Source organism: Doryrhamphus excisus, chromosome 11, assembly GCF_030265055.1.
Source record: "Doryrhamphus excisus isolate RoL2022-K1 chromosome 11, RoL_Dexc_1.0, whole genome shotgun sequence".
NCBI lineage: Eukaryota > Metazoa > Chordata > Actinopteri > Syngnathiformes > Syngnathidae > Doryrhamphus > Doryrhamphus excisus.
In genome coordinates, this window is record NC_080476.1 from 20,823,665 (window position 1) to 20,849,439 (window position 25,775).

The 25,775-nt window shown below is 42.9% G+C and overlaps 2 protein-coding genes across 4 annotated transcripts in view; both read right to left on the minus strand.

Moving 5' to 3' along the window:
* Nucleotides 1–7,405: 7,405 nt before the first annotated feature.
* Nucleotides 7,406–17,804, minus strand: LOC131138771 (long-chain fatty acid transport protein 2-like). Its single transcript, XM_058087987.1, has 10 exons — nt 17,270–17,804; nt 15,668–15,877; nt 15,439–15,594; nt 14,217–14,341; nt 13,948–14,142; nt 13,797–13,887; nt 10,535–10,733; nt 10,361–10,458; nt 8,228–8,358; nt 7,406–8,148 (listed from the first exon to the last, which is right to left on the minus strand). Exons 1-10 carry the CDS (start codon nt 17,724–17,726, stop codon nt 7,972–7,974), a joined length of 1,839 nt encoding a protein of 612 aa, XP_057943970.1. The 5' UTR covers nt 17,727–17,804; the 3' UTR covers nt 7,406–7,971.
* Nucleotides 17,805–19,382: 1,578 nt separating this feature from the next.
* The window catches only part of cep152 (centrosomal protein 152), a 52,870-nt gene continuing 46,477 nt past the window's right edge, over nt 19,383–25,775 (minus strand). Inside the window, exon 27 of one of the 3 annotated variants that reach the window (XM_058087351.1) lies at nt 19,383–21,633. In XM_058087351.1, the coding sequence (XP_057943334.1) occupies nt 20,922–21,633 (712 nt within the window). In that variant the 3' untranslated portion in view covers nt 19,383–20,921. The remainder of the gene's footprint in view (nt 21,634–25,775) is intronic. The other 2 variants (XM_058087350.1, XM_058087352.1) reach the window with 2 other exon arrangements.

Sequence of the window (25,775 nt, forward strand, 5' to 3'; positions counted from 1 at the left end):
AGAATCTAAACCCTTCTATACGCCATTCATAAGTCCACTTTTATTCAAAAAGAAAATACATATCTATATAAAACATGTGCCAGGCTTAATTATAAAATATTAGCAAGATTGAACTATATCTTTTCCTGTTCCCGGGTGCGTTCTTTCAGAGCATGCTCAGATATGATGTAACACGCAGATCCAGACGTTCTTCACTTTTAAAAATGGAGGCCAGCAATCGGCACTGGACTAAGCAAAGTTTGTTTTTGATTCAAACTAAATTTCAAGACTGGACAAACGAAAAACGGACAAGATGGAGTTATTCCAACAAGTGAAAGAAAAACTTGGGGAAGTCGGTATCACGTGATGTTGGTGTTTACACTTTACTGGGCATGCCCTATTGACTATTCTGGTTGATTTTCACGGCGCATGTAGACAAGAGATTGGAATATTCCTTTCCATGGATACCATTGTTTCCCGAAAGGTCATTTGGAAAGAGAAAAACTCCTCATGTAAACATGGCTACTGTGGAGTGTCTGTGGTGTAAAGACTGGCAGAGCAATGTAATACCGGTCCGTGTGGCAACACCTGGCTCCTTCCTCCTATAGACTTAGTGATGCACGTGTGAGATCATTGTGACATTTTGTAACATTTTTGGTTAGTGGTGAGCTTTTTCCAATGTAAACGTGCCGTGGCTCAAAAAAGGTTGAAAAACACTGCTGTACTCGGCCGAAGAAACGCAGGTTCAAACCCCGGTCATGGCAAGTGTATGCTGCTTTTGTTGTTTTGTCAAAAAGGACTTCTCTCTCTGGGCCCCATTTTACTCTTGGTGAACCAGTGACAACCCAGAACCTAGCCCTAAACTGCAGGTGCTTCTGTTGGAGGGCTAGTGGGGCAATGGATAACGCATCTGAGTACGGATCAGAAGATTCCAGGTTCAACATCTGGCCGGCTTGGCAAACTTTCCAATTGACTTGAGTCTAAAATGAAAGTTTTGCCTGCAGACAAATTTGAAGCAGCTGAAATTGACAAACTGCACCTTCGAGTCCGAGTTTATGGGTTTCGGCCGGAAGAGGACAGCTCTGCTCTTCATGAGGTGCTCAGGTGTGTTGCCCGGTTGTTTTTACATATTTCAGATTGTGCAGATATGGCATCGGCCGGCCAATCAGAAGTTGCCACTGCCCTGGACTGTGGCAGATGTTGTCCAGTTGGAGAAGGACCACCAAATCCTCCTGTAGGTGGATGGTGACCTCCTGACCTGCAAGGAAACTGCAATAGATATCTCCCCCTATCCCGGAACTCATGGGGGTGCGTATCTCTTTGTTCCATATCTGTGTGTAACTAAGTCAGTAAACGGGTCATAATAAAGTAATCAGTCTGATGTGTTCCACTAAGTGTTGTCTCTATCCGGGCATGTGGGAGTATCAAGCCAAACTGTGAGATGAGTATAATAAACGAAAACAATATGGATCAATAGAAGTGCTGAATCGCCCAATGTGGGGCTCGAACAAACGACCCTGAGATTTAGAGTCTCATGCTCTACCGACTGAGCTAATCGGGCCTTTTTCTGCTCTAAACATCATTTTTTGTTTTGCTTTTATTGATGTGGCCATCCTGATGTTTGATCAATTCCACAGCTGACCGAGTTTCTCAGGGAACAGAAGGAGCGAGACGTTCAGTCATCGCTGAGAACTTCGTGGAGTCACCTTAAGTCAGGACTGCTTTGGTGAACTTCAGAGGCATCATGACCAGTCTGCATCAAAGCCGGTTTCTGGCATTGATTCTTCATTCAGTTGCCATCCCTGATAGATGGTTAAGAATTTCTACAGCCGACCTCATTTGTGAGGGAACTGTTCACAACTTGATTGCTGCAGGGCAAGACGGTTCCGTTAGAATTTGGATTTTCAAAAGGAACAATAAATCTACAACCTCGTCAAAGGACACGTAAACAGTGCAGCGTTTTTAACTTAACTGTGATGCTTTCTATCATTTATTGATGTTTTATTCGTATTTCTGCCATCAGTCGCTTCCGGATGAGAGCAGTTCACAGACAGCGCTTCAAGATGACCTCAACCATTCGACCAAGGACCAAGACAAATCCCATCTCCAGTCAAAACCTATCCAAATGTCAATTCTGTGACCGAGAATCGTACCGGGGCCGCAGTGGTGAGAGCATCAAGTCCTTACCACTGGACCACAGCTTCAGGATGACAGCAGTTCACAGATAGCGCTACAAGATGACCCGAACTGTTCAACCGAGGACAAACCCAAATCCGCCACGAGACCACCAGGCACTGCCTCATGGCTGCACTCTGAAAGGCAGAGACTGTGTCGCTTTGACGTACTCCAGCAAAGGAACCAAAATAGTTCTGAGACTGGACCTTCTCTGCAACAGCAGGGGAATTAGCTCAAATGGTAGAGCTTTTACTTCGCATGTGAGAGGTAGCGGGATCAATGCCCGCATTCTCCAAAATGTCTTTTGTTTTTTGTGATTAAATGTTCCAAGTACCAAACACTAATCCGGGCCCCAATCCCGATATCTAGGCCAAATACAGCCATAGGTATCACCCTAAACCCAGTCCTAACCTAAATCCAGTCATAACTGCATTCTCCTGTCTAGCACCTTGTCTTGTCTTGTTGTGGGATCAATGCCCACAGTCTCCAAGGAGTTCTTTGCCTTTTGTAGAAGAGCTGTTGGGATTGGATCTACCCCTTAGCATCCGACAAATACCCCAAACCAGGGGAATTACCTCAAATGGTAAAGTGCTTGCTTAGCATGCGAGAAGTGGCAGAATTGATACTCACATTCTCCAAGGAATCCTTTGTATTTTGTAAAAGAGGTGTGGGATCGGAAATGAGTCCAGGATCTATCCATCAGCATCAGACAAATACCCCAAACCTAATCCTGGCCGCGTTCTCTAGACCAGTCTCCTGTCATGGAATAGTGAAGAAACCAAGTCTGTGATTTATTGTTCCCAAGTAGCGCTTCAAGATGAGCCCAACTATTCCACCGAGGCCGAAGACAAATCCTCTCTCCAGTAAAAACCTATCCAAATGTCAATTACGTGACTGGGAATCGAAACCGGGCCGCGGCGCTGAAAGCATTGAATGCTAGCCACTAGACCAACTGTTATTTTGTAAAAGAGGGAATAGAAAGCCCATGTTTCCACCCAGTTTTAAACAGGGGGCCTTTTGCGTGTGAGGCAAACCATTACACTATGGAAACCCGGAGTGGAGGGACGGGGGGGCGTTATAAGAGTACTGGCGAAACTCAGAAAGCAGTGGCCAAACAATGAAACATGATGATGTGTCCAAAGTGGGGGCAGATTGACGATTGAAGATCTCTCCTTTGTAGGGAGAATCGTAGTTCATATAAGATGTTCCAGAAATAACGGGCTTTTCTTCAACAAAATGTTTTTGAATCAGAAGTCTTGTTGTGTTGAAGAAATTCCCATCCTTTCTAATGTCATGTGTAGTACACATGTGACATGTACTACAATGCTCCCCACAAAGGCAAAACTCTTGTGATTTTGGACATTTGGGCTAACAAAACAGACCACATTAGCAGGACAAAAGAGGTTGTCTTGACATTTCAATGAAATTGTCTATGTGTTGGGGAAGAGATCCGACCCCCACTGGAGGAGTTCAAGGTACCTTGGCGTCTTGTTCTTGGCATCTTGTCACGCTGCACAGTGACATATGTTACCTTGTGTGTCGGTTTAGGGGTACGCCCAGTTCATGTGGTTATTAGGACTCTTACTGCTCTCTGTGTGCATCTACAGATGTGGACCTCCTTGGAGTTGGGCGGAGCTACCTGACGGGCGCAGCTGCTGACAATCAAGCTAATTTCCAGTTCCCTTCTTTAGGCACTGAGCTGCGGCAGGAGGGTGCTGGATTATTCCTTTGTGGACGTGACAGACTAACTCCTGTACCTCCTTTAGCGTTACACACGCCTCGGCCACGCACCCTCCTACCCGTCCGGTAGCCCGCTGGCCTCTAAGACTGCTCTGCTCTTCCTTGTATTTTGTGTTGTGCCTGCGTGCACCCTTCCACGGAGCTCCCTTTTTTTGTGCTCCGGCGCCTTTTGTTTATTGGGTCTCCTCACCTGAACTATTAAAGCAGCTTGACCTTACCTGAGCTTGCTGTGTCCTGCATCTTGGGATCCACCCTCTCCGCCACACGGTCAGAACGTGATACATCTAACATGACAGTTTACCAATCGATCTACGTTGGATGCTCCACTGGTCCGCCATGGTGATGTGGGAGCTGAACCCAAAGGCAGAGCTCTGATCTGATGATCCTGAGCTTTGAGTCAGCACGGAAAGGATAAGATCGTGGGTAAAAGCAGCTGAAATGACTTTGTTTTGTGGTGCGGCTGGACTTTCTCTTAGACATGGGGGGGGGGGCTGTGTCATCCGCAAGGAAATTGGACAAAAGCCACTGCCGAAATTTCATGTCAGTGTGAAGAATGTAGAAAGGAGCCATGCAAAAAACAATCTCGAGTAATATTACACTGAAGTTGTTGCTATTATGAGCCATGCATTCATGTACTCTTAGACTATTCTTAAACCAAAGGAGTGCATCAGGGGGCACCCGGACTTGAACCGGAGACCTCTTGATCTGCAGTCAAATGATGTACCACTGAGCTACACCCCTCAAACACACCAAACATGGTTACACGATGGGAACTAACTTCTGCATATGCACTAAACCAGCACACATCCTCATGGTGACTGGGAGAACTGAACCAACAAAGGTTGACTTCTTGATGGGTCATCGAGGTCCAAAAGGTTTACTTAAACAAGTTATTCCTTGTGCGCTAGTTTCAGCCCCACATTGGGCGGTTCAGCACTGTTGGTGATACATCGTCAAGATTTCTTTCCTGTGGAAAATTGTGCAACATGCGGAAAACATTTCATTGATGAAGTGGAATCGATGCCTGCAGTCTCCAAATGGTATATTATGCCTTTTCCTGCTAAAAAAAAAAACGTTCTCCATCTCCAACATCGTACCTGATACTTTGATTAATTGCATTCTAATGATGTTTCCTAAAAACACAGGTGGTGTCAAAACTATTGCATTGGTATAGACCCATGAGGATGGGATTCAAACCCATGCATGCAGAACACAATGGATTAGCAGTCCAGCACCTTAACCTCTCGGTCACCTCATCTCCTGCAGGACCTTTGTTGACATGGTCTTGTTGACTGAAAATGAGTCCCAACATCTGAATTAGTGTTTGGTAATGCAGAAACTGTGGTAGCCAAGTTAGAACCCAACCTTAAACTCCAGGTTATTTTGTTGAATGGCTAGTGGCGCAGTGGATGACGTGTTGTCTACGGGTTAGACAGCTGTAATCGTATCGTGGTTCGTACTCATTGTTGTGTCTGCACCAACCCTGGGTCATGGCAGGTGTGTTGCTTTTGTTATTGTCTTGTCTAAAAAGTACTTTTCTCTCAACCCAATTGTAGTCTTGGCGAAACAGTGACAATCCAGAAGCTAACCTTAAATGACAAGTCCTTTGGTTGTACGAATAGTGTAGCAAAGGATAACTCATCTCAGTAAGTGTGACCATATTTCACCAATACTAGCCAACCTGCACTGGCTCCCAGTTCATCTAAGATGTGACTTTAAGGTACTGCTTCTGGTTTACAAAATATTACACGGGTTGGCACCTTTTTATCTGGTGGACCTAATTGTACCCTATGCTCCGTCTAGAAACCTACGCTCACAACACGCCGGTCTTTTGACTATCCCGAGAGCCAGAAAGAAGTATGCGGGCTCTAGAGCCTTTTCCATTCGGGCCCCAACGTTGTGGAATGATCTACCTGTTAATATTAGAGCTGCTACCTCAGTAGAAATGTTCAAGTCCCGACTTAAGACTCATTTCTATACTTTAGCGTTTAGTTAAAAATATTCCCTGCCTGTTTTGACCCCCCCCCCCCCCCCCCCCCCGGCTGAGGGGGGGGGGGGGGGTCCAGGAGAGGCTGTTTTGGAAGTTTGCCTTGACGAAACTGGACATCGGACGTGGCCTACCTTGGAGGCGCTGCAGCAGAGGGATAGTGATCATCTCAAGACCCGTGGCTGCCCAACTGTCCTAATGGCATCACATCTTGGACCTGGACTATTATACTCTATGTTTATATTTAACTGTCACATGTAAACCTCTCCACATCCATTGCAGCCTGGTCATCCTAGAAGGGGGATTCCCCCATCTGCGGTCCCTTCTCAAGGTTTCTTTTTCCCTAATGGGTTTTGAGTTTTTCCTTGCCGTGATGGGGGTTCAGATCAGGGGATGTCGTTTGTCGTCTATTGTCTGTCTTCTACTGTTGCCTGCTTGTTAAGCCCTTTGAGGCTCTTTTGTGATTAAGGGCTATATAAATAAACTTGACTTGACTAGAAGATTCAAGTTTCAATTCCTGGCTAGCTAGCAAATCTTTTCAATTAACCTGACTCTAAAATTCAAGTTTTGCTCGCAGACGAATTAGAAGCAACTGGGAGCAGCAATCAGCACCTTCGAGTCAGAGTTTTTGGTTCTTGCCCGGAAAAGGATAACTCTGCTCTTCATGAGGTGCTTGGGTGTGTTGTAACATCTGACAGTCCTTTGCTGCCAAATCATTCCAGTCGTGGATAATGGACCTGACCAGGAAAATGCCAGCTGTGGGATTTCAACTAGTGCCCCCTGAGCAAAAGGAGCCTTAATCTGGTGCTTTAGACCACTCATCCACACAACCTAAAACGGTGCCCTGATCAGGAGAAAACTGTGACCTTGAGGACACTGAAAAGGAGCCGCACAAAGCAGGGTACCTGCACTGTTTACGTGTCCGTTGACCAGGTTGCAGATGGATTGTCTTTGTTCCTTTTGAAAATCCACATTTTAACGCCCCATTATTGAAAGACGTAACGACCATCAGGAGGAGTGACGTTTATTGTGAGGACATTTAGAACTTCAGTCCAACGCTCTCCCAAGTGGGCTATTTCAGCTGCGATGGGGGGGTTCTGCTTTTTCAGTCGGGGCCTAAAGTGGGGGAAGGGTGAAGCTGTGTCTGTGCCATGTACTGCCGTCTTCGCCGACATGGCCTCGGTACTGTGGTCGATGAGTTCGCCTCCAGGTGGGAGGTTGACCATCTGGCGACTCTATCTCCAGTCAAAACCTAGCCAAATGTCAATTCCCTGACCGGGAATCGAACCAATGCCGCGGCGGTGAGAGCTGCGAATCCTAGCCACTAGACCACCAGGGACTGTTTTAGGTCTGCACTCAGAAAGGCAGAGACTACGCAGAGGACTACGTTATGCTAGCCATAGCATTTCAGTATGTGGAATCAAACTATGGAATGGATTGAGTAAGGAAGTCAAACAATGCACAACGATGAAGAAACAATACAAGCAGTTGATGTTTGCTAAATACAAGGATGAAGAGTCTTGAACCAGTCATGATGTCTTTATTGTTATTATATATCACTGTTTTGTTGGTTATCATGGTTGCCATGGTTACCATTGTCTCAGATATGGTTACATCATCTTAAAATTATACCAGGTAACAGGTAACAAAATATTTTCTTATTTAGATTGGAAAACAAAAAATGTCCATTGGAACATCCATAGTATATACTGTATGTACTACATATGTATTGTACAGAATATCACATAAGTGAGATAAGTCTTTTGAGTAGACCCCTGATGAAAAAATGGTAAATTATGATTTGACCAAGCGTACCTGTTGATTCGTCGAAATATCCTAACATCACTACTATCAGCCAAATCAGTGTTACTTACTGGTGTGTTACTTACTGGTGTGTTACCTACTGGTGTGTTACCTACTGGTGTGTTACTTACTGGTGTGTTACTTACTGGTGTGTTACTTATGTGTGAACCATCGCATTGCAACCATTCCTTTTAATAATGAAAGATGTTTATTTTGTTTTGATTGATCCTACATGTTTAGTAACAACGTTTATGGTGGTGTTCCCGCGGAGGCAATAAAAGTATGGATTATATTCTCATGTTGCCTGACATCAGCGCATGGAATAAATCAATTGTAAATGGGATGTATTTCTTCTCCTTATCATTCAGAAAATAGAGCGGGTCTTTAATGGTCGTGGGGTCGAAGCCTTCCTTGACCAGTTTGGTCTTCACCGTCTTGAATGTGACGGTGACATCCAAGGAGCTCTGCATCCAAAGTCATATTCACATATTCATAGTTAATAGTATTCTTCTGAAAATGAAAGCTTCATTTCCCGACGAGTACCTGAATCCTGATGAAACGTGGCCTGGCATAGGCCGGCAAGAAGCTTTCCAGGTGCTTGAACAAGCCGACACAATCAAATGTTTGTCCGTCTTTGAGAGCGACAGCAGCCATTCCTACTCTGCCCTCGTTGCCTGCGGATAGCAAAGAAATCGGTGAAGATCAATTAAAATCATGGTGAGTAGCGCACCCTTCTGGTGGGCTCATATCATAGCAACTAAGAACGTAGCAATACAGTAGGCGATTTAGAGATTTAGAAACATTGTGTTGTTTTTATTGAAAGCTTACATTTCTTGCAATGCGGCACGCAACACTGAACCATTTTGCGCTGTGTTGTTTAATATTTACTGCCGACGTTGCACCGATCCACCTGTCCACCTCTCGCTCCAACCTTCCCTCACTGGTGATCAAGACCCCGGGGTCCTCATTCCCAACCCGGAGTGAGCAATCCACCCTTTTCCGACTAGTGGTGTGTCGGTCGTGAACGAACGTGTCAAAAGAACTCGTTCTTTTTTGTGAACGGAATGAACGAGGTCACCGCTACTAAAATAGCCGTTCAGTGTGTTCAGTTGCAAATGCTTTTTTTTTTTTTTTGATTGGCTGGAGAGTCAGTTCAGCGTTCCTTGTGCAGGGCGGGACTAGTTGCAGCGTCAGACCAAGTGTGGGGGGGGGGTGCAGCGGTCACAGAATCGGACAGGGGTGGTTCTGAGGCGCTCGGAGGGCTGTCATCATACTTCAGATTTCAAGGTTCGTCATCACGTGTTGTTGCACCGTTGAGTCGGAACGAATGTGAACATGAGTGAACGGACAATTTAGACTCATTTTTCAAGGTACACAGATTATTGTGTTCTTTAGTTAAAAAAAAATAAAAATAAAGAATGTTTCTACCTTTCTTCATTCTTTAGTAATCAGCAATACAATACAATCTTCCTATAGATTTCAGGAAGTTTCAGGAAAATATCGGTTCCCAACTAGAAAAGGGACAAAAACAACTTTTTTGAAGAGATACCACAGCAACTACGTTCCTCTAGCAGAACTGTACTTACATACTTGTACTACATGTTACTTTAAAAAGTCAATAGTTATAGTTGCTCCTCCAAAAAAGTATCGAGTTACTCCACTACAAAAGGTAACTACAGTAAACCTCGGATATATCGGATTCAATTGTTCCCACTGGTTTTGTCCGATATAAGCGAAATCCGTTATATGCGTATACCAGAAAATGTCCGTTTTACGCATATATCGGATTTATATCCGGTATATGCGTAGATCGGATTTTATCCGTTATAAAAAGGCACTTCCTTGACTATGTTTCCAATGTACCTGGACGCGCAGGCAACGCTGCAAACGCTGCAAACGACGTCGTATAGCGGCCTGTCACGATTCGGCGAATCGGAGCGCCACGATGCGGCCATCCGATATATGCCAGGGAAATTTCATGGAAATGCATTGGAACGGGACTGGAGATTTTGTCCGAAATAGGCGAAATCCGTTATAAAAAATCCGATATATGCAATGAATTTTTATTGGAAATGCATTACAGAAATTATTATTATTATTAATTATTATTATTATTTCTTTATGGACAAAGTTTTTTTTTCAGGGACATTTGATGTGTACATTTTGACATTTTGACCTCAACGAGGTTAAATTAGTGACTGTACTTCCATTTGGCAAAACCACATACTTACCTACTACCTACTAGGGTTAGGGTTAGGGTTAGGGTTAGGGTTAGGGTTTAGGGTTAGGGTTAGGGTTTAGGGTTAGGGTTACCTACAAGCAGGATATATTAGGAGTTGGTTTTGCTTCTTGTTTTCAAAGTAAAAGCAGTGATTTATCACTATGGTTTTATTGGATGAGAAAAGTAAGGGGGTGTTTTATTTTGTGAAAATAACCAGAAGTGCATTGCTCACTTCGGCTAGCTTAAGTTTGGCCGAATTCGTCTGAACCAAATAGGAAACGGTTTGTATTTGGACAAATAAATGGCACACTCGGGATCTTGCCTGATGTAGAATTAGAATAATTCGTTAGGTTACCCGTCACTGAAAAAAGTAACGGCGTTATTCCCATCACTGGTTGCATCTGATGTTCTACACTGGGAACACCCGAGGGCGAATGTGCGGTGAGCCACGCTACCTGGAACTTCCACACCGTACACGTTGGCCTCAGCGATGCAGTCAGCCCGGGTGAGGACGTCTGCCACCTCATTGGTCGAAACATTCTCTCCCTTCCATCTGTTGACAAGGAAGTTTGGCAATTAGTTTTGGCGATTTATTGAAGTTCTAAACATCTGAGTTGACTTGAAGTCACCTGAAGGTGTCACCCACTCGATCGTGGAAGTAAATGAAGCCATCTCGGTCGACGAGCATCAGGTCGCCCGTGTTGAAGAACACGTCTCCTTTCTTTAAGACGTGGTGAAGCTTCTTCTTCTCAGTCTGCTGCAGGTCTCCGGCATAGCCGAGAAATGGAGCTCTCGCAGAGATTTCCGACACCAGAAGTCCCGGCTCGCCTAAGGCAATTGTTGTCATGACTTAGCTTGGAGGCAAAAATAATAGTGGGATATAATAGTGTAATATATATAATAAAAATATAATCATATTCATCATATCTGGGAGAGGACAAATACTCTGTTTTTTTAAGGTTACTGTAAAAAGGTAAGTATCTCTCAATACTGGTGGCCAGCCAATCCCAGGGCACATATAGACAAACAACCATTCACACTCACATTCATACCTATGGACAATTTGGAGTGGCCAATTAACCTAGCATGTTTTTGGAATGTGGGAGGAAACCGGAGTACCCGGAGAAAACCCACGCATGCACGGGGAGAACATGCAAACTCCACACAGAGATGGCCGAGAGTGGAATTGAACTCTGGTCTCCGAGCTGCGCACTAACCACTCCACCACAATTTTTCTAAACTTATATTGGAGAGAATGAAACTTCATCTTTTTTTCTGCGTGTGGTTGGTTCTGTGTAATTAAATATTTTTGTATTTGAATATTTTTAGCCAGCTAGCTAGCTAGCTGTGATACGACGAGCTAATCGGTCATTAGCGTTTATATAATTATTGTTATGTCAAACAGCGACTCAAACTTGTGAAATCCACTTTCCTTGTTCCAAATTCATATATTTGCAAATTATGGCATTTGGCGTACTTTTGCTCGTGTTTTTTTTACAAGATACTACAAGAAACAAGGTAAGAAACAAGTGTCAATGCATCATTAGCCATGTTTACATGAGGAGTTTTTCTCTTTCCGAATGACCTTTCCGAAAACAATGGTATCCATGGAAAGGAATATTCCAATCTCTTGTCTACATGCGTCGCTATAATCAACCAGAATAGTCAATGGGGCATGCCCAGTAAAACCTAAACACCAACATCACGTTGTTTTTCTTTCACTAGTTGGAATAATTCCGTATTGCCAGTTTTTCGTTTGTCCAGTCTTGAAATTTAATTTGAATCAAAAACAAACTTTCCGTATCAGTCCAGTGCCGATTGCTGGCCTCCATTTTTTGAAATGGAAGAACGTCTGGAGCTGCGTGTTACGTCATATCTCAGCATTTGCTGAAAGAACGAAGAAGAAGAAAGATATAGTTCAATCTTGCTAATATTTTATAATTAAGCTGGGCACATGTTTTATATAGATATATATTTTCTTTTTTAATAAAAGTGGACTTATGAATGGCGTATAGAAGGGTTTAGATTGTGTTCCACAGATAGCGCTAATGCACACCAAAGCTGCTTGCCAACCGCCAATAAACAACAGAAGAAGAAGAACGCAGTCTGACAACTTTCCGTTTGAGCGGGTACAAGATACCTCAATCGGATTGGGGAAAGGAATATTCCACCCCTGGGAATCCCATTATATATTCATTGGGATTGGCACTTTTCTTTGGGAATGAGGCGTATACAAAGGTTACATTCTTTCCGTTTGAGCAAATAACCCGAATATTTGGGTCCACGTATACGTGGCTAATGGAATATTTGGGTCCACGTATACGTGGCTAATGGAATATTTGGGTCCACGTATACGTGGCTAGTCATTGTAGTTCCGTACGTGATACCGATGATGACTAGATTGATTTGACTAATATTTCTATCTGGGCTATCCTGAACCTAATCTTTGTCATGGTGTGTTTCTAAAGCTGCAGACCAAAACAAACATCCACTGTTGGCATTTACGTCCTGAAAGCAACTGAAAACCGGATCATGGTGACTGAAGGCCAGGTGGTCTTGCGAGAGACTGAACTACCAAAACAACATTTTTCCATAATGGCAACATGGCCAAGGTACCACCTCGTCTATCCACTACTGACCCAGAAACCCTGGTCCATTCTTTTGTCAGGTCTGGCCTTAATTACTGTAAAGTGCTGATTTCTGGACATTTCTCCAGTTCTCCAGTTCTAGCCAACCTGAACCGGCTCCCAGTTTATTCGAGATGCGACTTTAAGGTCCTGCTACTTGGCTATGAAATATTCCAAGGGTTGGCACCTTCCTATTTGGTTGACCTGGTATAGTACCTAGTACCCAATGCTCGAACCAGAAACCTACGCTCACAACACGCCGGTCTTTTGACAATCCTGAGAGCCAGAAAGAAGTATACGGGTTCTAGAGTCTTTTCTATTGGGGTTCCAACTTTGTGGAACGCCGTACCTTAATTACTGTAAAGTGCTGATTTCTGGACATTTCTCCGGTTCTCCAGTTCTAGCCAACCCGAACCGGCTCCCAGTTTATTCGAGATGCGACTTTAAGGTCCTGCTACTTGGCTATGAAATATTCCAAGGGTTGGCACCTTCCTATTTGGTTGACCTGGTATAGTACCTAGTACCCAATGCTCGAACCAGAAACCTACGCTCACAACACGCCGGTCTTTTGACAATCCTGAGAGCCAGAAAGAAGTATACGGGTTCTAGAGTCTTTTCTATTGGGGTTCCAACTTTGTGGAACGCCGTACCTTAATTACTGTAAAGTGCTGATTTCTGGACATTTCTCCGGTTCTCCAGTTCTAGCCAACCCGAACCGGCTCCCAGTTTATTCGAGATGCGACTTTAAGGTCCTGCTACTTGGCTATGAAATATTCCAAGGGTTGGCACCTTCCTATTTGGTTGACCTGGTATAGTACCTAGTACCCAATGCTCGAACCAGAAACCTACGCTCACAACACGCCGGTCTTTTGACAATCCTGAGAGCCAGAAAGAAGTATACGGGTTCTAGAGTCTTTTCTATTGTGGTTCCAACTTTGTGGAACGCCGTACCTTCTGACATTAGAGCTGCTACCCGAGTAGAAACGTTTAACTCTCACAAAGACTGAAAGACGGCAAACATGCTTGTTCTGATTGTTGCGGCGGGGGGCGGACCTGATCCGTGGAGGGGAACAGTGGAGGGGATCTGCCTTTTTAAGCAAGTATCGGCCAATGTCGATACCGACAGTCCGATAATAATCTGTGGCCGATGGATCGGAGCATCCCTAATTGGAGTACGTTTCACTTTGAAACCGACCTTCCGGAAGGGATTCATGACGGTAACCAAGCTTCTACAGTTTTGATCCGTGACAATGCTGACACTCACCTTTGGGAACCTGGATGCAGAGACCAGAAGAATCCCTCACAGGTTCTCCCTTGTCGACGTCATACTTGATCAGAGCGAAGGGAAAACACCACTGCACCAAACAGGAAGTAGATGTTCAATGAAGAATTGTGGAGTTGAAGTTGAGTCCTACCTTGTACAGGAAGCTCGCCCGTCCGACTGCTCCCATCTTTCCGCTGTAATTCATCAAAAAGAAGTTCCCTTCTGTTGCTCCATAAAGCTCCACAATCCGAATGTTCCCAAAGCGCATTTGGAAATCTCTCCAAACATTTGCTCTGATTCCATTTCCAATTGCCAGTTTCACGTTGTGGTTTTGCTCGTTGGGTTTCTGTGACGAGTGAAAAAGGATATGCCATGTTTGTGTTCGTTTGTTAATATTGATGATGGAATGAGGAGATCAACCTTTGGCGTATTGCAGACGTAACGCATAATTTCACCGATGTACTGGATGACGGTCACGTTGTATCTTCTGCAGTCGTCCCAGAACTGAGATGCAGAAAATTTATTCCTCAGGGCGACTGTGATACCTGGAAATGACGACAAAAGACAATAAAACTTGTTGTTCAAATCCTGACCTTTTGGTAAATGGATTCCAAACAGTTGAGTTTTCTACGACACCCCTACTATAGATACAGTACATCAATTGTAATGGTAATGGTAATGGTAATGGTAATGGTTTGATTTCATTTGAACATGCATCAGATTCCAATTGAGTGCATCCCATAATCAGTTCCCAGTTCCACATGTCCAAAAGGAGTAGGAAGAAGCAAAGCTTATTAAATCCTACCCCTCCATCTGGTACTTTTACAATCACTAACTCTTACATTTGTTCACTTCCTGCTTTCCTAATATAGTTTTTTAAAAAATGTGTTTTAGTTAATTTTTTTTTGTCACATACTACATAATAGATAATGGGTACCATAGTAACTGTCAATATAGTGATATATAGCAGTTTTACAATCAGTAACTGTAACATTTGTTCACTTCCTGCTTTCCTAATATAGTTAAAAAAAAATTAAATTGAAAAAAAATTGTAATTATTTTTAATTTTTTTTTTTTTTGTCCCATACGGAAGTACTGGGTGATATGAGCATCCAATGCCATAATGTGTACCATAGTGCGTGTCAATATAGTGATATATATAGCACATCATGACTGGTTCAAGACTCTTCATCCTTGGATTTAGCAAACATCAACTGCTTGTATTGTTTCTTGAATTGGCTCATCGTTGTGCATTGTTTGATTTCCTTACTCAATCCATTCCATAGTTTGATTCCACATACTGAAATGCTATGGCTAGAGAAGTATTGGATGACATTTTTAGCTAATTGCTTATTTTTAGCCTTATGCATTATTTTAGCTGTTTGAACATGAACTATATCAGCAAGTTGAAGTATTTGTCATTTTACAAATAAGGAGTTAGTATGTTCTCTGTAGGCGGCATTATGAATTATCCTTACTGACCTTTTTTGCATTTACTCTGTCTAGAAAACGTATGGACACACTTTGACATATCAAATTAGTACATAGACATATAGAATATCTCTCCTTTTGAATATGAATTGTTTAAAAATGTGATTATATATTTTTGTTAATGTGTAATATTGTGTAAAATAGCACTGACCCATCTCAATGGCTGCTGCGAATCCAACCAGCCCAGACGTGTGATACAGAGGAAGGCTGATGTAAATCACATTATTGGGGCTCAACCCGGTGGATCGGAGGATCATCGTCATGCCCCACAGTTTGGAATGAGTGAGCAGGGCTGCTTTGGGGAGACCTGTTAAACACAAGATGCAGAAGAAGAAGGTGTGGGAGGTGATGAAGATTGTTCCCTCCCTCGTGGAGCCCACCTGTAGTCCCTGATGTGTACACGTACACTGCAGGATCCTGCAGCGTTACATGTGATCTTAGGTCTTCGTCCAGAGGCTCAGAGGACATCTGCCTCATCTTGTCTGTGAAGCTGAGCCCACCTTCAGTTGTACATGCGTCCCCCATAATCAATACGGACACCTGCTGCTCCCGGAGCTCTGGCTGCACCTCCTCCACTGCACTCTGCAAGTCTGGGGAACGGAGACACAACAGGACCACCGGTCCAGGATCGTGACTGAACGGTTACATTAAGTAGTGGTTGCTGTGATTGTTTATTGCATTGAAATGTGCCTTACACTCTGAAAAACCTGCCTGTGAGGTTTTGTTGACGTTTCTGCGCTGTGCGCCTCTCAGCTAATTGACCACTGCGCAAGGTGCGCTTTGCCTGCGCCAAGAATAGAACCGGTCGGAGGTACAGCATCGCGACTGTATGACTGACATTGGTTTGGACAGTTACATTAAATAGTGGTTGCTGTGATTGTTTATTGCATTGAAATGTGCCTTACACTCTGAAAAACCTGCCTGTGAGGTTTTGTTGACGTTTCTGCGCTGTGCGCCTCTCAGCTAATTGACCACTGCGCGAGGTGTGCTTCGCCTGCGCCAAGAATACAACTGGTTGGACCTGGCGAGCTTTTAAGACTTCCTTTGATGAGCTGTTTTGTCACAAAATTTTCTTTTTTTTCATGAAATGTTCACTGTGCCGAGCTCTGCCAGCTCCTCCTCCACTGCACTCTGCAAGTCTGGGGAACGGAGACACAACAGGACCACCGGTAGGTCCAGCATCGTGACTGTATGACTGACAAAAAGGTTTGGACAGTTACATTAAATAGTGGTTGCTGTGATTGTTTATTGCATTGAAATGTGCCTTACACTCTGAAAAACCTGCCTGTGAGGTTTTGTTGACGTTTCTGCGCTGTGCGCCTCTCAGCTAATTGACCACTGCGCAGGGTGCGCTTTGCCTGCGCCAAGAATAGAACCGGTCGGAGGTACAGCATCGCGACTGTATGACTGACAATGGTTCGGACGGTTACATGAAATAGTTGTTGCTGTGATTGTTTATTGCATTGAAATGTGCCTTACACTCTGAAAAACCTGCCTGTGAGGTTTTGTTGACGTTTCTGCGCTGTGCGCCTCTCAGCTAATTGACCACTGCGCAAGGTGTGCTTCGCCTGCGCCAAGAATACACGAAACGCCCATCTTGGCACAGCCCAGTCTACCAAAGTACCAAAGTCACTAAGCAGTGGCGTGCTGGGCCAAATGACCACTGCACGGTTTGACCATGCTCTGCTAGGATTATGATTTCAGTCTTATATGAGTTCTAATAATAAAATCCATCCATCTGTTGCGAAAAAGCTGTAAACTAGCAAGGAGGGACTAAGATTAGTCGTGTCTGTCCTGTGAAGCCACACTACATGAAACTACAGTTCATAAAAACAGCTTCCATAAATGGAGAATCGACAAGGTGACCTTGCTCCATTTCCAAGTTACTGAATGACAGAATGTAGGAATTCTTCGCTCACATGGAATCATTGCGCTCTTTGGCCTCATTTTGAAAGGGAAACAATGTTTGATATCTCCAGTACCTTGAGCCACCAGCAGGACTTTAGCCCCGCTGCACTCGAAGCAGTGCAGCAGAGACTTGGACCTGATGTTGGAGTTGAGCAAAGCGGCTGAACATCCCAGCTTGAAGAGAGCCAACCAGGTCCACACAAACATGGGCTCGTTCCCCACGAACAAAGCCACCGTGTCGCCTGGTCGCACGACGCCGCTGTGCAGCAAGACTCTGGCGGCCTGGCTGCTGAGCCGATCCACGTCCTGGTAGGTGAAGATGTCATCTTTGAAGAGAATCAGCGGCTTGTGTGGCTGAGTCTTGGCCATCTCCAAAAAGTGGTCCAGAAGAGTGTAGTTCCTCTGCATGTACTGGAAGACCCTGCGACCTATTTTCACTTTTGTTAAGATATGTTTGATGTCCTGGTAGAGGTAAACGAAGCCCAATAAAAGGCTAAGCGCAAAGGCGGCACAGATCAACAAGAAGAACATGTTGCTCGAAGGCAAAGCCAGCTGGAAGTGAATGAAGTGTGAACTTTCAACTCACCTCATCCAAACGTTGCAACATGATCTGGAGCGCTTAACCTGGACAGTCTGGAGGGGGGTGCAGGGGGAGTAGAACTACCAGTCAATTATTTACAGTACTGTAAGTCCGGTCTCAGCCGTGAACAAGAGCTACTTTTACAAAACGAAAATTGCTAAAAGCTACTCATTTTTGTAATGTTTTTTTTTTTCATAGCTTATTTCAAGCCCAATCTGAAAGTTGCGGGTTTGATCCTCCAGTGATCAGTGTCTTTGGGCAAGATTGTGAAGCCCCAGTCGGTCCTGATGCTGCGTCATTCGTAGGTAAAGGTGCTAACGGTGTCAAAGCGCTTTGGGTGCGTTGGAGGTGGAAAAGCACCGAGTCAAAGACCGTTTACCGTCTTAGCAAATGAGCACTTCTTTGTGGGATTTTAACAGCATGAGTTAAGATCAGGGGTCTCAAACACGCAGCCCGTGGGACATTAGTTTGAGGCCCCCGCCTTGATATGAAAGTTTAATGTTAGTGCGGCCCACGCAAGTTTGATATGGATGCTGTATGGCAGGGGTGGGCAAACTACGGCCCGGGGGCCACATGCGGCCCACCAAACGTTTGAATCCGGCCCGCCAGTTGCTTTTAAGTATTTCAACTTTTAACATACCAGCTGGCAACATGACTTTCAAGTCGGATGTCTTATTCAGTAAAAAAAAAAAAAAAAAAATCGTAGTTTGATGTGGTCTGATGTTTAAAGTGCTCCTGAAAAAAGGAAACAAGAACATATAGCTGATAGTATGACAATTAAAATTAGACAAATAATTCAAGGTGTAAAATTATTAAAAATTATTAAAAAATTATTAACAATTATTAAAAATTATTAAAAATTATTTTAAAAAATATTAAAAAATTATTAAGAATTATTAAAAATTATTAAAAAATTATTCAAAATTATTCAAAATATTTTTAAAAATATTTTTAAAATATTAAAAATCATTAAAATTATTAAAATTATAAGCGTAAAATCATGTGTGTTAAATATATATTCTGGCCCCCCGCACAATTTTGTTAACTCAATGCGGCCCATGAGTCAAAAAGTTTGCCCACCCCTGCTGTATGGTATCATGTACCCAGAAAAAATTATTACATTTGATTCATGTTCATGTTAAAGGTTAAATAACTGTTAATAGTTATCCTCCCTATCCGTGTGGAAGTGGTAAGTTTTTTGGCTATTTAAGTTGAAAGGAAATAACTTGAAGGCTACCGTTTAGGTCGCTAGCTCTCTAGTTTGCGAGTTAGCATGTGTCTCAAGACCCTGCAGTTGCGCAATATGTTGTAAATAAAAAGAGTATAAATATGACTATAGTCGTGTTTTGTCATGTCTACAGGGCTCTAATAATGCTTTGTTCATTTTAATATGAAAAAATAATTTGTCTACCCACCAACTATATGTGATTTCTTAACTTTTTATTATTTGCCCTTTTATTATTATTATTATTATTATTATTATATTTTCTTTATTCTTGATCTTATTTTGTGTAGAAAAATAAAAAAGTAAGATATTTGAGAACAGTGGAATGTTTTATCAGAGCTTTTCTTGTAGAAAATCGGAAACCAAAGCAAAGTTTATTCATTTTTCTGTTTTTAATAAATGCGTTTTTTTTTGGAAAACCTGATGCGGCCCAGCCTCGCCCAGACCCTAGCTCCAGTGGCCCCCAGGTAAATTGAGTTTGAGACCCCTGGTTAAGATATTCCTGGAAGCACTAGACTTTTTTTCCGAAGACTTTTTGGCCTACCTGGAAGATTCATTTGGGCTTATCAAGATCAGTCAGTGTCGGGATACTGCATATTCATTTCATTATTGCTTATTTTAATCATATTTCACTTTTTATTGTGTGGAAATATGGGCTAATAACTATAAAAGCAATCTTCACTGGCTAAATGTACTGCAAAAAAGGCCAGTAAGGATAATTCATAATGGCGCCTACAGAGAACATACTAACTCCTTATTTGTAAAATGACAAATACTTCAACTTGCTGATATAGTTCATGTTCATACAGCTACAATAATGCATAAAGCTAAAAATAAGCAATTAGCTAAAAATGTCATCCAATACTTCTCTACAAGAGAGGAGAAATATGATCTCAGGGAAGAAGTACATTTGAAACACTTCTATGCTAGGACTACGTTATGCTAGCCATAGCATTTCAGTATGTGGAATCAAACTATGGAATGGATTGAGTAAGACCCTCAAACAAAGTACCAGATAGAGGGGTAGGATTTAATAAGTTTTGCTTCTTCCTACTCCTTTTGGACATGTGGAACTGGGAACTGATTATGGGATGCACTCAATTGGAATCTGATGCATGTTCAAATGAAATTAAACCATTACCATTACCATTACCATTACCATTACCATCACGTCACTGGACGGTCATTGGATGAATGTTGGGATTTGTCCTCCTAGAGAAGATTCGAACCCAGGTCAACATGCTAACCACTCCCCACCGTGCAACCCTGATTCAGAATATTAGGAGTAGGAATAAGGAATATGAACTAAGCATCCTATGGTACACCACAGTCTGGGAATGGAATCCTTTATAAGCAGAGGACCCCCGACCTGGACCCCCTACCTGGACCACCTACCTGTATTGTTATAACGATATTTTCAAGCGTGTATATTACATACACTTGGCGTTCATGTTTCCTACTCCAAAGCAGGTGGAATATTCCAACTAAGTTGAACTGTTGGAGGATAATTCAAGGTTGAAAACTTACCCTTGTTGGGATTCACCACTGTTGCGGCGGGGGAGGGGTACCGCGACTGCGTGTGTTGCAGGGTCCTCCGGCAAGACAAAGCTGCCCGGCGGATGCCTGTCTGGAAATCATGCGGCGGAAAAATACATCGGCGAACCCACGCGCATATCGGCCGATACCGATTCAAGTAAAGAACGCAAATATCGACGGGCGTCCAGACCTAAGCGGCGACTTAAACGGCCACTCAGCTCCTTAAAAAGCTTGCGGTAAAAGAAGCCTTTATTAAAGTGAAATATAAAACCTGTCTAACATATGCACAGCATACATATCCCAGGATGCAATAGAACCAGCACACAATGGCGTTGTGGACTGGGTGCTGCCAAGTGGGAGCAGTAGAAGACCACTTGGTGAGGTATCATTTAGGTCGGTAAAAGGGGCTGTCAAAGCCGCTGTCCTGATGCGGTCTCAACTCGGAGAAGAGAGGCCCGTGACACGCCCCCGGCGTCTCCCCCACCCCGGCCTCCGAGCCTGGGGTGGGTTCTCTCATCTTGGCTTTGTTGGGGACGCTTTGGTTCTCGCGAGCCTTCTGAGCCATCTCATCATAAACCGTCAAGTCCGAGGCGTCCGGGATCAAAGCGCCAAAGTCTCCCAAGTCGGCAGCGACGTTCCTTACGGAGTGGCCCAGATGCGGAATGTGGAGGCTGTCCGAGTCGCTGCAGTTGGTCCGTTTCTGGTCTCTGACTGGAACTTCCTGGGCAAGGCAGGGTTTGCTATGCAGATCCAACCGGATGTGGATGCCGGGTTCTCCGGCCTGCAGGTAAACCTCTTTGCTCTTGCTTCTCCAGGAGGCAAAGGCCGAAGACGTCGCCTGTGGAGCTTTTTGAGGATAGGGATGGGTGTCTGCTGATGCAACGTCCTGCTTACTCGCAAGCGGAGTCCGTTCCGAATCCGAGGTCTTATCTCCGTGGGTTCTGACATCACACAACAGAGTGGTTGGTCTCTTGAGGAAATCTGGCTTAGTTGCTGCTAAACTGTGGTTCTTTCCAGATTTCCTTTTAATGGGCGTCTCCAGCACTTTAGCCATGGCCGCCAGTTTGCTAGCAGCGTTCATTATTTTCTTTTCAGCCCTGCAGATGATAGAAAGATGGGGACTGTTAGCATCAAATGTAGATACAATTATTATTTTGTTAGTTATCACCCTTATATCCATTTACTTAGACAATAGAAAGTGTTTGAATGTGCTGAAGAAGGTTCCCGTGACCCTGATCAGAGACCCCCAGTGACCCCCAGGGTCGGCAGACAAAACCCTTCGATGGGCTGTCTTCTCAGCTCAACAACTGGAAGCTGAAGGTTGACGGGATACCGACGGAAGAGAAGACAACAAACAGTAAGACACTTTGAGTAGAAGGACGCCGTCCCTTTGTGTTAAAGCAGGGGTGGGCAAACTGAGACCTGCGGGCCGCATGCAGTCCACTAATCCAATAACTGAGTGCGGCCCATGAGTCAATAAGGTTTGTCACCCGGTGCTAAAAGTAAAGCAGGGGTGGGCAAGACGAGACTTAAAGCTTTCGATGTTGGGGGCCTTTTTTTTTTACTTGGGAGGGGAGAGAGTTCCATAGCTTGGGGCCCAACCACAGAAAAGACTCGGTCTCCCCTGGTCTTAAGTCTCATCTTGGGAACCACAAGTTGGAGCTGGCCCTCGGACCTCAGTGACCGTGCTGGAGAGTAAATTTGGATGAGGTCCGAGATGTGTTTGGGGGGCCAGCCCAATCAACGCCTTAAAAACACACAATAAAATCTCAGAATGAATCCTAAAGCCAACAGGCAACCAATGCAGGGAGGCCAGAAGGGTTCTTGACCCCTAAAACTGAGTGCGGCCCGCGAGTCAATAAGGTTTGTCACCCGGTGCTAAAAGCCTTGTGTATACTAGTCGCTGGCAAGCTAAGAGACGGACTCGACAGTCTTCTGTAGGAAGACGAGCTGGCAGTCTTTTGTGATAAGGCGGACTTGGCAGTCTTTTCAGTAAGACGGACTTGCAGTCTTTTGGCAATAAGACGGACCCACAGTGTTCCTGCCATAGAAAGGAGTTGTCTTGTGTGATCAGACGGAGTTGGCAGTTTTTTGTATTAAGTTGGCCGTCTTTCACAATAAGACAGTTGGTAGTTTTTTGTATTAAGTTGGCCGTCTTTCACAATAAGACAGTTGGTAGTTTTTTGTATTAAGTTGGCCGTCTTTCACAATAAGACAGTTGGTAGTTTTTTGTATTAAGTTGGCCGTCTTTCACAATAAGACAGTTGGTAGTTTTTTGTATTAAGTTGGCCGTCTTTCACAATAAGACAGTTGGTAGTTTTTTGTATTAAGTTGGCCGTCTTTCACAATAAGACAGTTGGTAGTTTTTTGTATTAAGTTGGCCGTCTTTCACAATAAGACAGTTGGTCGTTTTTTGTATTAAGTTGGCCGTCTTTCACAATAAGACAGTTGGTCGTTTTTTGTATTAAGTTGGCCGTCTTTCACAATAAGACAGTTGGTCGTTTTTTGTATTAAGTTGGCCGTCTTTCACAATAAGACAGTTGGTCGTTTTTTGTATTAAGTTGGCCGTCTTTCACAATAAGACAGTTGGTCGTTTTTTGTATTAAGTTGGCCGTCTTTCACAATAAGACAGTTGGTAGTTTTTTGTATTAAGTTGGCCGTCTTTCACAATAAGACAGAGTTGGTAGTTTTTTGTACAAAGACGGAGTTGGCGGTCTTGTTAGAAGCTAGAAAAGGAGAGCCTCCGCGGTGAAAGGCCTTTTCGGGGTTTGAATGTGAAAACGTTTCCAAAGTACGAATGAGTGTGTGAATGGGAGATTTTGTCACTAGACCGTCATATTAAACGGTGAGAAAAAGAGTAAGTCTTTGAGGAAGCAGAGGCAAGAATTCTAGGGTAGAAGCTTGAGAATTACCTCAAAGAAAAGTTCATTACTCTCTCACTGACAAAAAAAACCTGTTGTTGGTTTTCCCAAGGAAGTTCATCACAACAGGGACCAAATTATTCCCAAGATGGGAAATAAAAGTGGAAAACCACAAGTCAAAAAGGAAGTACTAAAGTGCAAGGATTGGTGTTACGTGTTTCACCGCCAACCAACCAACCAACCAAAATAAAACATCTAGAAATATGGATTAACAAGTATGGTATTGACGGACAATTATCAATCCCTAAATTAATACAATTGCAACAGGATATTGCAAAAAGGAACAAGAATAAAACCAATAAAATACAAAAGGAAGGGTATGATAAGGAAGTTTTACTTCATGAGTATCAAAAAGATGAAGGAAAAGTAAGTGAGGAGAAAGACTCGGACACATTTTTTACACGAAAGGAAGATAACGAAAGTAGTTTTATGCCAACTAAAGGAGTGAGCAATAGTAGTCAAAATGATGGTGTAGTACAGGGGTGGGCAAACTTTTTGACTCATGGGCCGCATTGAGTTAACAAAATTGTGCGGGGGGCCAGAATATATATTTAACACACATGATTTTACGCTTATAATTTTAATAATTTTAATAATTTTAATGATTTTTAATATTTTAAAAATATTTTTAAAAATATTTTTAAAAATATTTTTAATAATTTTTAATATTTTTTAATATTTTTTAATAATTTTTAATAATTTTTAATAGTTTTTAATAATTTTTAATAATTTTTAATAATTTTTAATAATTTTTAATAATTTTTTAATAATTTTTTAATAATTTTTTAATATTTTTTAATATTTTTTAATAATTTTTTTAATAATTTTTTAATAATTTTTATAATTTTTTATAATTTTACGCCTTGAATTATTTGTCTAATTTTAATTGTCATACTATCAGCTATATGTTCTTGTTTCCTTTTTTCAGGAGCACTTTAAACATCAGACCACATCAAACTACGATTTTTTTTTTTTTTACCGAATAAGACATCCGACTTGAAAGTCATGTTGCCAGCTGGTATGTTAAAAGTTGAAATACTTAAAAGCAACTGGCGGGCCGGATTCAAACGTTTGGTGGGCCGCATGTGGCCCCCGGGCCGTAGTTTGCCCACCCCTGGTGTAGTAAGTGGACAATCACGATTGTATCCACAGTTCCCTGAACCCCCACATTATGACAACCACCATGTCAGACCATTAGCACCATACCCACCACAAACAAGAGCTAAACCTTTTTCTGTTGAGTGGTCAAAACAGATGGGAGAAGTATCTTCTCCTAAATCACCACCTAGGGTTTCACCGGAAACCGATGCGTTTCCAATGATAGAGGTACCCAGCATCAATGCCGTCACTTGATTGACATACAGGGCAGCCATTCAGATGACAACTGAATGTTGCCCTTCGGGCGACCAATCAAATCAAACAACGTCTCTAAGTGCAGCAGAACTTACGATGTCAGCCTATCATCCATCCCCGTTACTTGATTGACATACAGGACAACCAGTCAGATGACAACTGAATTTTGACCTTTAGGTCACCGCTCATGCGTAAACAACGATGCAAAGTGCTAAGCTAGTCGGCGAATTGCGTTAGATTTTAAAGCCCTCGCTAAAGTTTATGGTCACTAAAATGAGTGAAGGAGCTGGACCAAGTAAAAAGGCAAAAACTGGACCAAGTAAAAAGGCAAAAAACATATCACTTCCATACGGATATGGAATATTATACGGATATTATGATACGGATATTATCCATGACTGATAAACATTTGGAAGTGTGCTTGAGGCTGGCTATCAGCAGCTACTGTCCGGACTATGCATCCCTGGCTGGTTCAATTCAGTGCAAGTCATCAAAGTAAACTCAGGTAATTAGAAAAAATGTTAATAGTTAATTATGTGTGTTTCGCAATATTGGCTCATTTGGTTATGTAAGGTACATCAACATACATTGTACGTACAAATAATCCTCAATACATTTGAAAATAAATAGATGTTTTGCATTTTTGTAGTGGGTAGATCATTTTGACTCGGTCATTTTAAAAGTAGCTCGCATGCTGAAAAAGTGTGAGCACCCCTGGTCTATGACATTGTATATAACGTGAGCGGAACATGTGCAGTAGTGACATTACTGATTCCAGTATCTATCTACCCTATGAATGTTGACATGTTACTAAATGCTATCATTGAAGCAGATGAACATCACATCCCAAACTACTTCCAAACCAAAAGGCAGGTTCCTGACAGCGAGACAATCCCACTTACATCGATGCCATCAGCGTGCCACGAGGGGTACCACCAGAATACAAAGTAGTAAAATCAGATTGC

Excerpts from the sequence above, each read along its gene's own strand:
- LOC131138771 (XM_058087987.1), bottom strand. The coding sequence starts at position 17,726 with ATGTTCTTCTTGTTGATCTGTGCCGCCTTTGCGCTTAGCCTTTTATTG. Across the intron at positions 15,878-17,269 it reads AGTCCTGCTGGTGGCTCAAG|ACTTGCAGAGTGCAGTGGAG; the intron begins GTACTGGAGATA and ends TCCGTTCCCCAG. Across the intron at positions 15,595-15,667 it reads GTACACATCAGGGACTACAG|GTCTCCCCAAAGCAGCCCTG; the intron begins GTGGGCTCCACG and ends TGTGTTTAACAG.